Below are 16,453 nucleotides of genomic sequence, written 5' to 3'. Positions count from 1 at the left end.
TATTAATACTATTTGAAAATTAGTAAATAATTTTTGTACCATAAAAATGTATCTAGCCACGAAAATAACATTATTGACAAAAAAAAACTGAATAAATGAGTCCACAAATGTGTAGAACATGAATACAGGGGTCCAATATATATATATATATATATATATATATATATATATATCTATATATATTATATATATATATATATATATCTTACAAGTGTGTAACATTAGTGAATCACATATCATGTCTTGCTTGGAGACAGGCTGAGCTGTAGGAGCAGCTTACTTGAGTGAAGGAATTTGGTAGTACATAAGCATTTTAACCGAGAGACCGCTCGTCTTGTCGTCAGGCATGCACTTTCGTTTGTACGGATGTTGCAGGTCTAAACCAGGGCACTTGCGAAAGTCACATTCCTTTTGGCGAGAAGAAAGAGGTCAGTTGGTACACGCCAGGTGTCGGGAGAGAAAACCCCCATCGTAAAGGTATGGCACATATTTTGTAAGACTTAGAAAACAGTTACCTTTGAAAAGAGAGAGAAGTGTTAAATACATTCTTTTACTTATTTACTTTGAACAGAGCGATGTGTGAAATGTATCTTTTATCCATTGTTATCTTTATTACAGATGAGTTCTATTCCATGGTATTAGAGATGGGATTCTCTAACCTGACTAAAACAATGAACCTATTGATATTCTGGGTCTGGGAGTGAATTCTTAGTCAGTTTTCTTAATGGGCAGATTAGGGTTTTTGTCACTATGACTTGTTAATCATTTTGTTCTATTCTATATTCATCTGCTTTGGGTAATAAATAGTATATTTTTATACTTAAGTGATCTTAATAGCCTAATGGCATGTTTGCAGACAGAGGGCACCATTGACAACATGTAAGGGTTTCCAATTTGTGTACTTTTAATGAAAGGGTGGTTAGAGTGGTGGCAGCGGTGGGATTGCTGCGGTAGCAAATTCCGTAACGGTACACATTCCGTTTTGGGAAAGATATTGAATTATATATATGTTTCTTTTTCTCTTATGTGTGCTGTGTAAAGGGGGGAAAGTTCACTTATTATTGTTGTTATTATCTTAATTTTTTTTCCTTTTATCTTTTTATTCTTTTCTTACGAGAGATGTTGTAATGGGGGTTAAGCTCTAAATAGCATTTCTATTTTAAATGGATATAATTTCTGGGCTCAGCCCGTGTCGCTACGTGAAATGTCCCTTTAGCACACATTTCTAAGGTAAATTATTGCTAACATACCAGAGAAAAGAGCTAAAATGGAAATGCCAGAATATTCTGGCTCGCTCACCTTATTTAAAGGTGTCGGTATGGTTTCTGGGGCGAGTGAAACCACTACCAGGGGTCTTTTGCCATTTAGATTTATCCTTCTTCAAAAACCCTCTACCAGAGAGGAGTCGATCTAAGGCCCACTCCCCGCTACCGTTACTGCTAGCGCCTCTGACGTCATCCTTTTCGTTAGCACGATCCAGACCACACGCGTTTTTTCTTGCTGTGTGTTATGCTCGCTTTGGATTTATCCTCTTTCATCATGGAACGTCAAGCTATTGCTGCATCCAAGTTAAGTACTGCTAGGAATGTTTCATGTCAATTTTAGCCAGGCAAGGGCCCGTTTAACCATTTTATTTCGGTTATTAAAGACGGCGTCCCGCACGGCTTTGTTCCCGAGCCGCCTTGTGCGGCTCGCTCCCACGTGTTTCATTGTTTCGTGCTACTCTCGGTCTTCTATACCGTTTGTGCTCGAATGATTCAGCAGTACATGTTTATTACTATGGTTATGCATTATTGACGTATTCTTGTCATTATTTATCCATTTATTAACACGGGGGTTCCTTAAGAGTTCGCACGAGCTCGTAGCCTACATCGCTCCTTTCAGTTCAGAATTCATGCATGCATGTTCTTTTGCGATTAGGTCTATGATGGGCTCCATATAGGACTTAGGTCCTTTCTTTTTGGTCCTGAGCTACCCTGGTCACCGCCCTACGTTCCTACGTATCAGCATAGGCCAGCTGCTTAAGACGCTGGGTCGCTCTCCCTTCTTGGTTGGTCCAACCCAGCCTCTCCAATACTCTTCTTTCTCTTATCCTTTGATTTTCTTCCTTCTCCCCCGTGTTTTGTTAGGATGTCATTGTATTCATGGTTTTTGAGACGGTTCGAGCTGGCCTAGGCCACCTCTGATCACATGGTCTTTCTCACCGCGTGGCTCACTCCACGACTGAGGAGAGTCCAGGCGATCACCATGAGCCACCCAGCGTCAGTCCCCCACGCTTACTCCCCCCTCCAAGGGGGGGGAGAGATACGCTTGTTCACGTTGTCCCTGGCAACCGATCCGAGCTCCCCCCCTTCTTCCCCCTATCACGCGGGGGATATGCGAGTTAGCTGGAGGACACGCGGCGCTGGCTCGGCTCACACCGCTCTCATCATAGAGTACCGGGTGTGTGTGTGTGTGTGTGTGTGGTTCCCTGCCTGGCCGAGCCTCGGTTGGCCACCAGGATCGGTTGCACTCGGCTCTCCTCGGTTCTTAGGCCAAGCTCTCCTATCCCGAGTCATCACCCTTCCCGCTCCGGCGGATCAGGGCTCCGGCATCGCCAGACCCCAAGGCCAGTGACTGTGGGAAAGCTCCGGCATCTTTTTATACCTCATGCATGTTTACATTTATTCTTTACATCCATTATTTTAATCTAAGTCGGCGGAGACCCCGCTCACCATCCGGGTTTCACCACCTACTTATTCTAATTTTAAGTTTTTACGGCGGAGTTATCTACCCCGCCACCAATTATTGGCCCCCCCCTGCTCCTCACCCGCCGTCCTAGTACTCCTCGCTCCGGCGTATAGGCTAGGTACTACTGTCTTGGTGATATTTTGTCCTCCGGCAACGCCGGAGACACACTGATTCAAGTTTTACCAACCCTATCGGACACTCACCACGTTACACAGCAGAAGGGCAGGTAGAGACTAAGCCTTAAAATTGTCTATGAACTCCGGTGTTATGATATATCACATCATGGACTTAGTCCAGAAAGTTAGTGTTGATACCCATGTATCATTTCACTTACAGGTCACCCACTGTATGGAGTCGGGCTGCAACGCCGTACTCCAAGACCCCTGTGGGCACGAGGTCTGCCGGACCCACGCTACCTGTGCGATCCGGTACGGTGATTTGGTGGTTTGGCACCACGAGAGCTGCACTATCTGCTACGAGCTAGTGGATCAGGTCTCCTCCGGAGTAAGTACACCTCTGGATACTAAACCTTGTCATATTTAATTCATTGACCAATATAATTCGTGATATATCATTTGCTATACGTATTTTAAGTTAATCTTAAGTAGTCTTAAGTATTAATACTAACCCTCTCTCTCAGGGTGCTCAGGTGGTCAGGGATGCCGCTCAAACTACTTTGAAGGCCTGGGTTGGTGGCTTTGGGCGAAATGTATCCAAGGGGCAACCATACATTTTGTCCAAGGAGATGGCCACCCTCATCTTCCCCGGCAGAAAGCCAGCCTCCTATGTGGACCCGGAAGCGGTGGCTCCTCTGATCGCCACCATTCAGGAACAGGTCGCTCTGGCTTCGGAGGAACCTGCGAACCAGGAGGTCCTGCAGGAAGTTGCAGCGCTCGATCTTGACCTCGAGCCCATGACGGTAGACGCCGCAGGTAGGGATGTAAGTGAGGCAGGTTTAGTAGGGGCTCAAGGTCTCCCCTTGAGCCCATCTAGAGCTTCTTCCCCTACTACTACTTCTACTTCTTTCCAGGGATTCACCGGGGATGGGCAGTCGGTCAGACCGAAGTCCGTCTAGGTGATCCCTAAAGTCAAAGGCAAGCGTGACTATAAAAAGCTTCAAAAGACTGTCTAAGAAGTCAAGTTCTAGTGCACTCAGAAAACTTCGGCTCACCATCCTGGAGGGGAGAAGCCTAGCACGACTTCGTACTCAAAGGGCTCCAAGTCTAAGTCTTCTAGGGACAAGGCTCAGCTCTTCCCTGACCCTGAGCCTTCAACCTCTACAGGAGCCCATCCCAGGACCCCCAAAGAAAAGGTGGAACAAGCACCTTTCGACCCAGACACCTTTACTGCTAATATTTCGGCCAATATTATAGAGCAAATGGGTAGTCTGGTCGGGAACTTGGTCCAAAACAAGTTCCAGGAGATGTTTACGCAAATCTCATCTTTGGAGGAGTCAGGCCAATCAATCTGAGCCATTTCGGAAAGACTGGTCATTCAGGAGAACCTCATCGCAGGTCTCCGAGAGAACCCCGCAACAGGTCTTTCGCAGCCCGGCATGGTAGTCCAAACCATGCCGGACTCAATGACTCTCCCCACTTTCACGGCAAGTAATCCCTGGAGGATTTCTTCCCACGCTCCCTTCAAGGACGGGATGCTGACGTTGGAGGGCTGTGGAACTCGAAGGCTTGAGGACTTCGAGTTCCATCCGACAGGTCTGCAACCCCCCTTCATCGGCTATGCCCGCCTTACGGAAGCGGCCATGAGGAGAGAGGACAAGATCAAGATCCCAAAGGAGACTGTCATCCTCTCCCGGGATCAAGCCCAACATGAATGGCTTAGGAGCCTGGAGGAATGGGAGTGCATCAATACCAGGGTCCAAGCTTTTAAAAGTGCATTCACAATCTTCACAGTGGACGTGGAAACGCCCATCCTGTTCACTACGAAGGTAGCAGAGCTCACGATTCAGGCCGCGATGAAAGATGAGCCAATGCAGCAGCTCCGGGAGACGGAACCTACATCGCTCCTGCTCCCCGGAACAGAAGATCTATGGTTGGATCTCCCGGCCACCTTTTCGGTCGGGAAGCTCAAACCAGACTGCCATCTCGCAATTTAGCGAGAGACTACCCAGGCTTCCGGACAGCCTCATCCAAGCTGAATTTGACGCCCAAATGAAGTTGTCCAGGTCCCTTAATACGCTTGTTATGACGGAGGTATCGGCTCTGATCTACGGAGATGAGCCGCTATTTAAGATCATAGCCATGTCACAATTGCATACAATGCAGTGTGACTTATATGATTTCGTTATAGCAAGACGGAATTGTCGGAAGCATGTCCTGGCGGAGGCCACCATCCGAAACGAGCCTAAGCAGCTCTTGGCTGCTTCAATCTGGGGTGCTGATCTCTTCCCAGAGTCAGTAGTGAACTCAGTTCACTGCGAGGCAACCAGACTCAACCAGAGTCTGAAAGTTCGCTGGGGATTGACCAGCAAGAGAAAATCGGAGTCAGCCTCATCAATAAAGAAGTCCAAGAAGCCTAGGAAATTCCAGCCTTTCCAGGCTCCTCAGCAACAGGCAGTGATGCAGCGGTTCCGGTATCACAAGTATCGCAACCGTCTACCTCCAAGGCACAGCCACAACAACAGTTTCTGCTGGTGGCGCAACCACAACACGCGCAGGCTTCAACCTCCTACGCTATCTCCCCGGCTTTCAACCCAGTGTTTGAAAGCCAGTCCTTTCAGCCTTGTAACAGGTTCGGCAGGGGTAGCAGAGCTAGAAGTGCCTTCCGCCAGAGAGGCGGCGGAAGAGCATCCAGCCGAGGTAAGCACTTACGAGGAGGGCGCGGGACACGCCCTTCCCCGAACCAGTGAGAACCCTCAGGTAGGAGGGAGACTGTTCCTCTTTCGACACAGATGGAGGTTCAGCAACTGGGCACAGAGCATTGTGTCCAAAGGTCTAGGCTGGAGCTGGATCAAAGGTCCTCCTCCATCCAAAACCTTCCATAAACAACCAACAGCGGAATTGATAGAGTACGCCCAAGAACTCCTTCAGAAAGGAGTAGTGTCAAGAGTCAAGCACTTAAAGTTTCAAGGTCGCTTGTTCAGCGTGCCAAAGAAAGGCTCAAACAAACGAAGAATAATTCTAGACTTGTCCCGTCTAAACTTATTCATTCGTTGCGACAAGTTCAGAATGCTGACCATCTCGCAGGTGCGGACCTTACTACCCCGTGGGGCCGTCACCACCTCTATCGATTTTACAGACGCATAATATCATGTTCCAGTAGCAAGACACTTCCGCCCATTCCTGGGTTTCAGACTAAGGAACCAGGCATTCTCCTTCAAGGTAATGCCTTTCGGGCTCAACGTAGCCCCCAGAATATTTACAAAATTGGCGGAAACAGTCGTTCAAGAACTCAGGTCTCAAGGAATAATGCTAGTTGCGTATCAGTACGATTGGCTCATTTGGGCCTCAAGCATTGAGGAATGCCACAAAGCAACGGTCAAAGTAATCAAGTTTCTGGAACACCTAGGGTTCCAGATAAACAGAACCAAGTCCCGGCTAACACCGGAGTCTCGCTTTCAGTGGTTAGGCATTCAATGGGACTTGAACTCACACACTCTATCAATTCAGTCGTTGAAGAAGAGAAATAGCCAAGGCAACCAGACAATTTCTCAAGTGCAAGCAAACATCTCGGAGGAACCAGGAAAGAATCATAGGGTCTCTCCAATCTGCTTCGATAACAGATGTTCTGTTAAAAGCAAAAGTCAAAGATATAAACCGCGTCTGGCGCTCAAGGGCAAACAGCAGATCCCGTGACAAACTATCCACTGTCCCGGCGATCTTACGCAAACGCCTCCGTCCCTGGACGGAGGTAAAGAATTTGTCGAAGTCAATTCCTCTTAAGTTCCCTCCACCGGCACTAGTTATCCACACAGATGCGTCACGAAGCGGCTGGGGAGGGTACTCTCAGTACAAGAAGGTACAAGGAACCTGGTCCCTTCCATTCCGCCAGCTCCATATCAATGTACTGGAAGCTATGGCAGTGTTCCTCACCCAGAAAAAGCTTCATCCAGCCACGAAAATTCACATCAAACTGGTGCTGGACAGTGCAGTGGTAGTACACTGCATCAACAGGGGAGACTCCAAGTCAAGCCATGTGAACCATGTCATGATAGCCATATTTTCATTGGCAGCCAAGAACAAATGGCACCTGTCCGCCACACACCTAGCGGGAGTATGGGACGTGATAGTGGATGCGCTATCTCGCTCAGTCCCATTAGAGTCAGAGTGGTCCCTAGACAAGCCGTCATTCAATTGGATCTGTCAACAAGTCCCAGGGCTTCAGGTAGATCTCTTCGCCACGGAGTCGAATCACAAACTCCCTTGTTACGTGGCTCCCAACCTGGACCCTCTGGCTTATGCCACGGACGCCATGGCTATAGACTGGAATCAATGGAAGAAGATTTACATCTTTCCCCCAGTGAATCTTCTTTTGAAAGTTCTGAACAAACTCAGAACGTTCAAGGGACGCATTGCTCTAATAGCCCCCAATTGGCCCAAGAGCAATTGGTTCCCACTACTACTGGAATTGGGACTCCGACCTCAACGGATTCCCAATCCCAAGCTATCACAACTAGTACAAACGAAGACTGTGTACGCTTCCTCAGGGATTCAGAAAACCCTAACTTTATGGACTTCATGAAGTGTGCGGCAAAAAGGGATGCCAACATCAACCCTCAAAATATCCTTTTCTTAGAATCGGATAAACGGGAATCAACTCTACGTCAATATGACTCAGCAGTTAAAAAACTAGCTATTTTCCTGAGGAAATTGAAACCCAAACCATGACAACCAATCTGGCCATATCCTTCTTTAGGACACTGTTTGAAAAGGGTTTAGCAGCAAGTACTATTACTACTACTAAATCTGCACTCAAGAAAATCTTCCAGTTTGGTTTCAAAATAGACCTAACAGACACTTATTTTTCATCTATCCCCAGGACCTGTGCTAGACTCAGGCCATCAGAGAGGCTTAAGTCTGTGTCATGGTTCTTAAATGATGTTCTCAAACTGGCCTCAGACACTGATAATGAATCATGTTACTTTTATCCCTCTTGAGGAATACATTATTCCTTTTAAGTCTAGCTTCAGGAGCCAGGGTATCTGAACTGTCGGCTCTATTTAGAGACTCAGGTCATATAGAGTTTCTCCCTTCAGGAGAAGTATTACTTTCTCCACATCGTCAATTTTTAGCTAAAAATGAGGACCCACTAGATAGGTGGGCCCCGTGGAAAATTCTCCCACTTCCGCAGGACCCATCCTTATGTCCAGTTACTGGCCTAAGAGCATACCTCAATAGAACGGCCCTAAGATCTTCAGGCACTTTATTTATGAGGGAAAATGGCGGCACTATTTCCTTAAAAGAAATTAGACAACAAATACTATATTTCATTAAATAAGCCAACCCAGAATCCTTCCCTCATGTACATGACATTAGGGCAGTGGCTACCTCCGTTAACTACTTTCAGCATATGAATTTGATGATCTGAAAAAGTATACAGGCTGGAAATCTCTGGCAGTTTTCAAACGCCATTACCTCAAGTCCTTAGAAGCACTTAAATTTCCAGCAGTGGCAGCAAGAAACACAGTTTCTCCTGAAACTGCTTAAGTAGTAGTAAGTAGCTTACATCTAGATCTCTCCTTTCTACCTGCCTCACTGACATTCTTGCTGTGGCTCTGCCACCATGTAGCCTTTGTCGTACATTGGATGCCACATGTTGTACATAGTTGTGATATTTCCTTGTATTTAACTTTAGGATTAATCACACTTTCAGTTACATTGTATCTAATTTTAAGGTTAATCATAAGTTACTGTATTTACTCTTAAGTTTTCAGTACACTTGTTACCTAGTTCGTAATTTTATTTTTAGATTATACTAATTAACCTTAATTGTTTTTAATTTTTCCTAAAATATTCTTTTGTACTCTATTGTTCCAAGCTTTTGTGGCCATTTCTCTGGTACTATTTCACGCAGCGACACGGGCTGAGCCAAGAAAAGGGATTTTGACAAAGGAAAAATCTATTTCTGGGCAAGGGCCCATGTCGCCCAGTGAAATCCCACCCTTCTCTTGTACCCCCCCTTCTTTGGCCCAAGCTCGGGTGCTAACTCCAAGGATGACGTCAGAGGCGCTAGCAGTAACGGTAGCGGGGAGTGGGCCTTAGATTGGCTCCTCTCTGGTAGAGGGATTTTGAAGAAGGATGAATCTAAATGGCAAAAGACCCCTGGTAGTGGTTTCACTCGCCCCAGAAACCATACCGACACCTTTAAATAAGGTGAGCGAGCCAGAATATTCTCGCATTTCCATATTAGCTTTTTTCTCTGGTATGTTAGCAATAATTTACCTTAGAAATGTGTGCTAAAGGGACATTTCACTGGGCGACACGGGCCCTTGCCCAGAAACAGATTTTTCCTACGTCAAAATCCCTTTTATCAGGGTATGTGAGTTAGATAGAAGGGGTGTTCAGCATTTTATTTTATGGAGGTTAGTTATATAAACCATAAAGGGGTTTTTGCTGTTAGACTTTAAGGGTTCTCTTTTGATAGCGTGTTTGTCAGATATGGGATTATTTGTGAGGATTCAGTGGGTAAAGATTATATTTTGTTTAATGAGGAATTTTTTAATATCTGACTAGTAGATCGAGTATATTAATTAATGACGGATTTGTGGGGTAAAGCAAGACTTTAGTTATTTTATAATCATGTAGACCTTTTAAATATGGACACACAATGACTTTAGAGAATTCCCAACTCTACGTGATGGTGGCGATGAAAACGACTTCGTTCTACAGTACCACAGGTCGAGTCAAGTCTACACATGAATGGCGTTTCTATGGACTGCCTTTGCAAAGGATGAGATGTCTTTGATATATCGTCTCAGGATACGTTCTGGGATAAATCAGGAGTCTACAATCTTCGATGAGGCGGGTGCGAGTAGCACTTGCATAGAAGTCACGGGATATTTCCTTGACAACGGGGTGGTGACCACGTTTCCTTCAGTAGAAAACGTTGAATCTACAGTTTTGCGACGAGAGGGTGTTGGATACACTCACGAGGGTCGCAGATGCTGAATAATGGCGCGTGCTGGGTTGTTCCGAATTGGTTTACGCACTCGACCTGCGTCTACAACTATTCGTCGAGTTCTGCTTATCTTAGTGGCGAGGATGAGCCTTTCTTTAGTGACCGTTACACAAAACCAATATTAATGATCATGTTAGGTGCTATACTGATCACAATTTGTGCGCTAGTTCTTAATCTTTTGTGCATTCGGTGAAGCACAAGGGCTCCAGCAACGGAGGTAGCCCTAAGTCATGTGGTAAATTGATACATTGTGCATTAGTTGCTGATGTGGTGTGCAACAGGAGTGCACAGAAGACATAGGTGGCCGAGCCATCTTACAAGTGTGTAATGTTAGTGAATCACATATCATGTCTTGCTTGGAGACAGGCTGAGCTGTAGGGGCAGCTTACTTGAGTGAAGGAATTTGGTACGTAAGCATATAACGGAGAGACCGCTCGTCTTGTCATCAAGCATGTACATTCGTTTGTACGGATGTTGTAGGTCTAACAGAAGATGGATGCTAGGTACCAACTCAAGAAAAGAGGCAACAGAATTAACCATCTGATGTTCATGGACGACATCAAGCTGTATGGTAAGAGCATCAAGGAAATAGATACCCTAATCCAGACTGTAAGGATCGTATCTGGGGACATCAGAATGGAGTTTGGAATAGAAAAATGCGCCTTAGTCAACATACAAAAGGGCAAAGTAACAAGAACTGAAGGGATAAAGCTACCAGATGGGAGCAACATCAAACAAAGATGAGACTGGATACAAATACCTGGGAATAATGGAAGGAGGGGATATAAAACACCAAGAGATGAAGGACACGATCAGGAAAGAATATATGTAGAGACTCAAGGCGATACTCAAGTCAAAACTCAACGCCGGAAATATGATAAAAGCCATAAACACATGGGCAGTGCCAGTAATCAGATACAGTGCAGGAATAGTGGAATGGACGAAGGCAGAACTCCGCACCATAGATCAGAAAACCAGGAAACATAAGACAATACACAAAGCACTACACCCAAGAGCAAATACGGACACACTATACATAACACGAAAGGCATAGAGGACTGCGTCGACATCGAGAACAGAGCACTGGGGCAACATCTGAAAGCCAGTGAAGACGAGTGGCTAAGAGTGCATGGGAAGGACTAATAAAAGTAGACGAAGACCCACAAATATACAGAGACAGGAGAATGACAGAGGACTTGCACAACAAACCAATGCACGGACAATACATGAGACACTAAAGAACTAGCCGGCGATGACACGTGGCAATGGCTACAGAGGGGAGAGCTAAAGAAGGAAACTGAAGGAATGATAACAGCGGCACAAGATCAGGCCCTAAGAACCAGATATGTTCAAAGAACGATAGACGGAAATACCATCTCTCACATATGTAGGAAGTGCAATACGAAAAATGAAACCATAAACCACATAGCAAGCGAATGTCTGGCACTTGCACAGAACCAGTACAAAAAGAGGCATGATTCAGTGGCAAAAGCCCTCCACTGGAGCCTGTGCAAGAAACATCAGCTACCTTGCAGTAATAAGTGGTACGAACACCAACCTGAAGGAGTGATAGAAAACGATCAGGCAAAGATCCTCTGGGACTATGGTATCAGAACAGATAGGGTGATACGTGCAAATAGACCAGATGTGACGTTGATTGACAAAGTCAAGAAGAAAGTATCACTCATTGATGTCGCAATACCATGGGACACCAGAGTTGAAGAGAAAGAGAGAGAAAAAATGGATAAGTATCAAGATCTGAAAATAGAAATAAGAAGGATATGGGATATGCCAGTGGAAATCGTACCCATAATCATAGGAGCACTAGGCACAATCCCAAGATCCCTGAAAAGGAATCTAGAAAAACTAGACGCTGAAGTAGCTCCAGGACTCATGCAGAAGAGTGTGATCCTAGAAACGGCACACACAGTAAGAAAAGTGATGGACTCCTATGGAGGCAGGATGCAACCTGGAACCCCACACTATAAATACCACCCAGTCGAATTGGAGGACTGTGAGAGAGAGAGAGAGAGAGAGAGAGAGAGAGAGAGAGAGAGAGAGAGAGAGAGAGAGAAAAATAATAATAATAATAATAATAATAATAATAAGAAGAAGAAGAAGAAGAAAAAGAAGAAGATGATCAGATATTCCAGTGGAAATTGTACCCATAATCATAGGAACACTAGGCATGATCCCAAGATCCCTTAAAAGGAATCTGGAAAAACTATAGGCTGAAGTAGCTCCAGGACTCATGCAAAATTGTGATCCTAGAAGCGGCGCACATAGTAAGAAAAGTAATGGATTCCTAAGGAGGCAGGATGCAACCCGGAACCCCACACTATAAATACCACCCAGTCGAACTGGAGGACTGTGATAGGAAAAAAAAAAAACAAAAAAAAAAAATAAATAAATAATGATGATAGCATATAGCTAATTAAAACATTTGTATCCAATAGTATTTTAAAGAAATAAAAATAACCTTCCCATTTCACTTTTAAGTAAGGATAACTCCTCTCTCTTACTAGTAAGAGATGAGAGAATTTTTATGGTAGATGTATATGTTTATTAATATTTTCAAATCATAATATAAAAATTCCATAAATTAAATTTCAAATGAAAATTCTTTCCCTTGTCTTTCTTTCTATTCTTTCCCCTTATCTTCTTTCTAACTCCAGAGAAGCTCTCGAAGTCCACAGCTGTCAAATGTGCTGTCTAATCGTCAATGATTTTAATGATTTTTACCAATCTCTGTCTCTCTCTCTCTCTCTGAGATGAGATCACTTTTATGACAAATGTATGTAATATTTATTAATAATTTCCAATGATAATTATATAATAAAAATGTAACTAACTGCATAATTCATATGTATTTTGAAAAAATACAATAATGCCTTCATTTCACTCTTTTAAATAAGGACAACTCTCTCTCTCTCTCTCTCTCTCTCTCAGCTGGAAGTGTTAAGGCATATATATCTTTAAGGGTACAGTAGGGCCTCGTTAATCACGGGGGATAGGGCCCAGAACCCCCCGTGATAAGTAAATACCCGTGTTATCCTGGTACCCCCCCTGAAAATTGCTTTAAACCGCCTACTTTAATAATTAACCCACCCAAGACCACTATTTCAATGTTTATGACTGCCTACTTTAGTTCAAGCACCAAATATTTCTTCAACTATCACCTTAAACTAAATTCAAGACAGTTTCAAAGTTATTCTTTCCTATCTTCAATTTCCCCTGTATCAGATCAGCAAACAAAATTATAATTACCTAACAATTCCTTTCTATTTTCATGATTTGGCTGCTGCACCAAACTTAAAGTACATAGTATATCTATTTCTTGAATGAACATATTTATGATAAAAAAAAACATGATTTACTGTAATGATTACAGCACCCAACTATAATATTAATGTACAAACAGCAAAATACAGCAATAAAAATCTAGTTTTGTCTTTTGTTTACATTTAGAATCAGCTGATGGACGTTTATTACCGAAAGAATTATTTTGGAAAACAATTTAGTTGCTAAAAGAAACAAATTTATTAATGGAATTATTATTATTATTATTAACTTTGTACATAATAGTTTATGATATTATGATACAGTAATTCATATTTCATTGAGAGAGAGAGAGAGAGAGAGAGAGAGAGAGAGAGAGAGAGAGAGAGAGAGATTATTATTATTAACTTTGTACATAATAGTTTATGATATTATGATACAGTAATTCATATTTCATTGAAGAGAGAGAGAGAGAGAGAGAGAGAGAGAGAGAGAGAGAGAGAGAGACAGCAGCTTGTGACGAGAGTAACTTGAATAGCTTGAGATAGCAGCTTAGGACGAGAATAGCTTGAGAGAGCAGCTTGGGACTAGAGTATTGTTGACTATCTTAGCTCGAGAATAACAATGAAATTTGTAATTTAAATATTTTATGATGATAAGAAATGAAACATGGATAGTGAATGATATTATGATACAGTAATTCATATTTCATTGAGAGAGAGAGAGAGAGAGAGAGAGACAGCAGCTTGTGACGAGAGTGACTTGAATAGCTTGAGATAGCAGCTTAGGACGAGAATAGCTTGAGAGAGCAGCTTGGGACTAGAGTATTGTTGACTATCTTAGCACGAGAATAACTATGAAATTTGTATTTTAGATATTTTAAGATGATAAGAAATGAAACATGGATAGTGATAAGATATTCTCTTGTATACTGTTATGTGATAATCATTCAGTCAACTATAAAAGTTGTATTGAAGCACAGTTTCGTAAATCACAGAAAATAAAAGTATGGCAACACCTATTTTTATTCTTTCGGGGACCATCTTGTTCTTTTATTACGATAATAATAGATCAGTATTATAGTTTTTTTCAGAGAGAGAGAGAGAGAGAGATTTTGCTATTTACATTCATAGTATTTGAAAATTTGTGAATGAGTTTTATTCTGAAAATGCATTTAGTCATGAAAAGAAGAAAACAGTAATCAGCGAATCTTACTCTATGATAAAATTCGTGATTTCGTTAATTTTCCGGAATATACGTAGCATTTGGGCTTCACAAAAAAGTAAGTAAAGTGATTTATGACAGAGTTTAGAGGATACTTACGTAAAAATACATCGGTACTTTGTAGAACGGTGACGTCACGGTGGTCATATGTATTTTTTTCGTGAGTGAATATACATTTATGATAAAAAATAGTTACTGTAGTGCTTAGAGAACCATATTGTAATATTAATGTAATCACATCAAAATGAAGTAATCATTCTTCATTGTATACTGTAAACATGTAAAGTGTATTTTTGTCTTTTGAAAAATGGATTCCCCAAGGAATTATTCCTTGAAGAGGCTTTTTATTATGAAGATATGCCAATAATATATAAGATTTGCATTTTATTATGAATATATGACAATAATATATAAGGTAAAAATGGTTTTATTACGTTTACGCTTCGTCGCCGATTGCAAACAACATACGATTATCTATTCGTTTGTATGACTGCAGTGTTCAGAGAAGTTGATTACGTTATACCAAAACAATAATGAAGTTCGAATTGAAAATTTGTTTACCTAAATGTTATTACTACTGTAATGAAACTACTACTATTAACATTTCTAAAAGGTTAAGAATGACAAAGGTGCTGTGAAGTGTAACTCAATGTTACATTTCTGCTGGCCGCTCAACTACAAGTTGATGTCAATGACGTAGAATTATTCCATGAATAGGCTGTATATTATGATGATATGCCAATAATATATAAGGTGAGAATGGTTTTATTACCTTTATTGTCAGTTAATATCATAATGTGAATCTGTTCATGCATTTGTTGGTTATCGGAACCGGACGAGGCTTAGCCTACCACCGGACAAGCACGAGATGCTGTGATTCACACCAGGATATATAGACTGAGAAGTGGTCCAAGGAAAAACCTGTGATTAACTGAATCCGTGATTGCTGATCCGCGACTAAGCGAGGCCCCACTGTACTAATGTTTAAGATGACTTTGAAATGAAATTATTAATATAATCTGTAAGATTAATACATACTGTACATAAGATGATAATTTAAGGTAAATTTGATGTAGGACGTTATTTAAGGTATGAATTTGGTATTTGAACTTTCAAGATAGGCAATTATGTATGAGTCTCTCTCTCTCTCTCTCTCTCTCTGCCAAAAGATTGATACATAGACAAATAGACATTTCATTCAACCCTCTCTTTCTCTCTCACTGGAAAAGATGTGTATTTATTATGGGAGGAGAAAAAGTGTTGCCTATAGTAGTTCATATCAATCTTTTGATATTGTAAGGAGTTATTCTATCTCTCATATTACTATTTCCCTAGAATAATTCATAAATAATTTCACTCTTGATGGTGGTCAAATAATGCTGTTGCCATTCAGTGCTCTCTCTCTCTCTCTCTCTCTCTCTCTCTCTCTTATTGGCTGAATATATATATTTCTAATGGTAAAAGGTTTAAGATGACTTTAAAATGATATTCGATTGTATATTTGATGCAGGGTAATGCATTATGGTACATATACATTTGGTATTTGAACTTTCAAGATAAGCAGATATATGAAAGCCTTTTTAAAGGGGAGTTCTAACTATTTGTGGATTTGAGCTATTCGTGAGGGGGGGGGGGGGAGACACTGTAATCAAAGGAATTAATGGTGTCTGATTGTGCTTGAGATTGAGAGAGAGAGAGAGAGAGAGAGAGAGAGAGAGAGAGAGAGAGAATCACTGTTGACATGTTTACACTTGGATCTTAAATGCATGAAAGAAATTATGCTGCAATACATCAACTTACTGTTGATTAACAGAAGGATTTAAAATAAACATGAAGATTTTGCAAACAAATAAGTTATAAGTAGAGAATGCAAGAAAAGGAAAGATAGGTTAAATAACTTTTCACAAGGAATTTGTTTAAACTTACAACCAAAGATACAGAAGCTGAACACAGCGCCAACATGTTTATTATAGTACAGAGTTACTTTTACAATTAGCAATGGTCACTAGATAGGTATTTTACCATAACAAAAAGAAGTGATTTGAGCAAATCGAGTGTAAGTGAAAGAAACAGGCGAATAATCATC

The 16,453-nt window shown here is 42.0% G+C and overlaps 1 protein-coding gene across 4 annotated transcripts in view; it reads right to left on the bottom strand.

Moving 5' to 3' along the window:
• The window catches only part of LOC135205598 (1-acyl-sn-glycerol-3-phosphate acyltransferase alpha-like), a 173,796-nt gene that overhangs the window by 11,173 nt on the left and 146,170 nt on the right, over nt 1–16,453 (bottom strand). For 2 of the 4 annotated variants that reach the window (XM_064236369.1, XM_064236370.1), the window contains exon 6: nt 281–408. The exons of the other annotated variants lie outside the window; for them this stretch is intronic. In XM_064236369.1, the coding sequence (XP_064092439.1) occupies nt 281–408 (128 nt within the window). The remainder of the gene's footprint in view (nt 1–280; nt 409–16,453) is intronic. 4 annotated transcript variants of the gene reach the window in all.

This window comes from Macrobrachium nipponense, chromosome 24, assembly GCF_015104395.2.
Source record: "Macrobrachium nipponense isolate FS-2020 chromosome 24, ASM1510439v2, whole genome shotgun sequence".
In the NCBI taxonomy this organism is placed as follows: Eukaryota; Metazoa; Arthropoda; class Malacostraca; order Decapoda; family Palaemonidae; genus Macrobrachium; species Macrobrachium nipponense.
The sequence above is the reverse complement of the archived record's forward strand: the minus strand, read 5'-3'. Positions and strand labels throughout refer to the sequence as shown.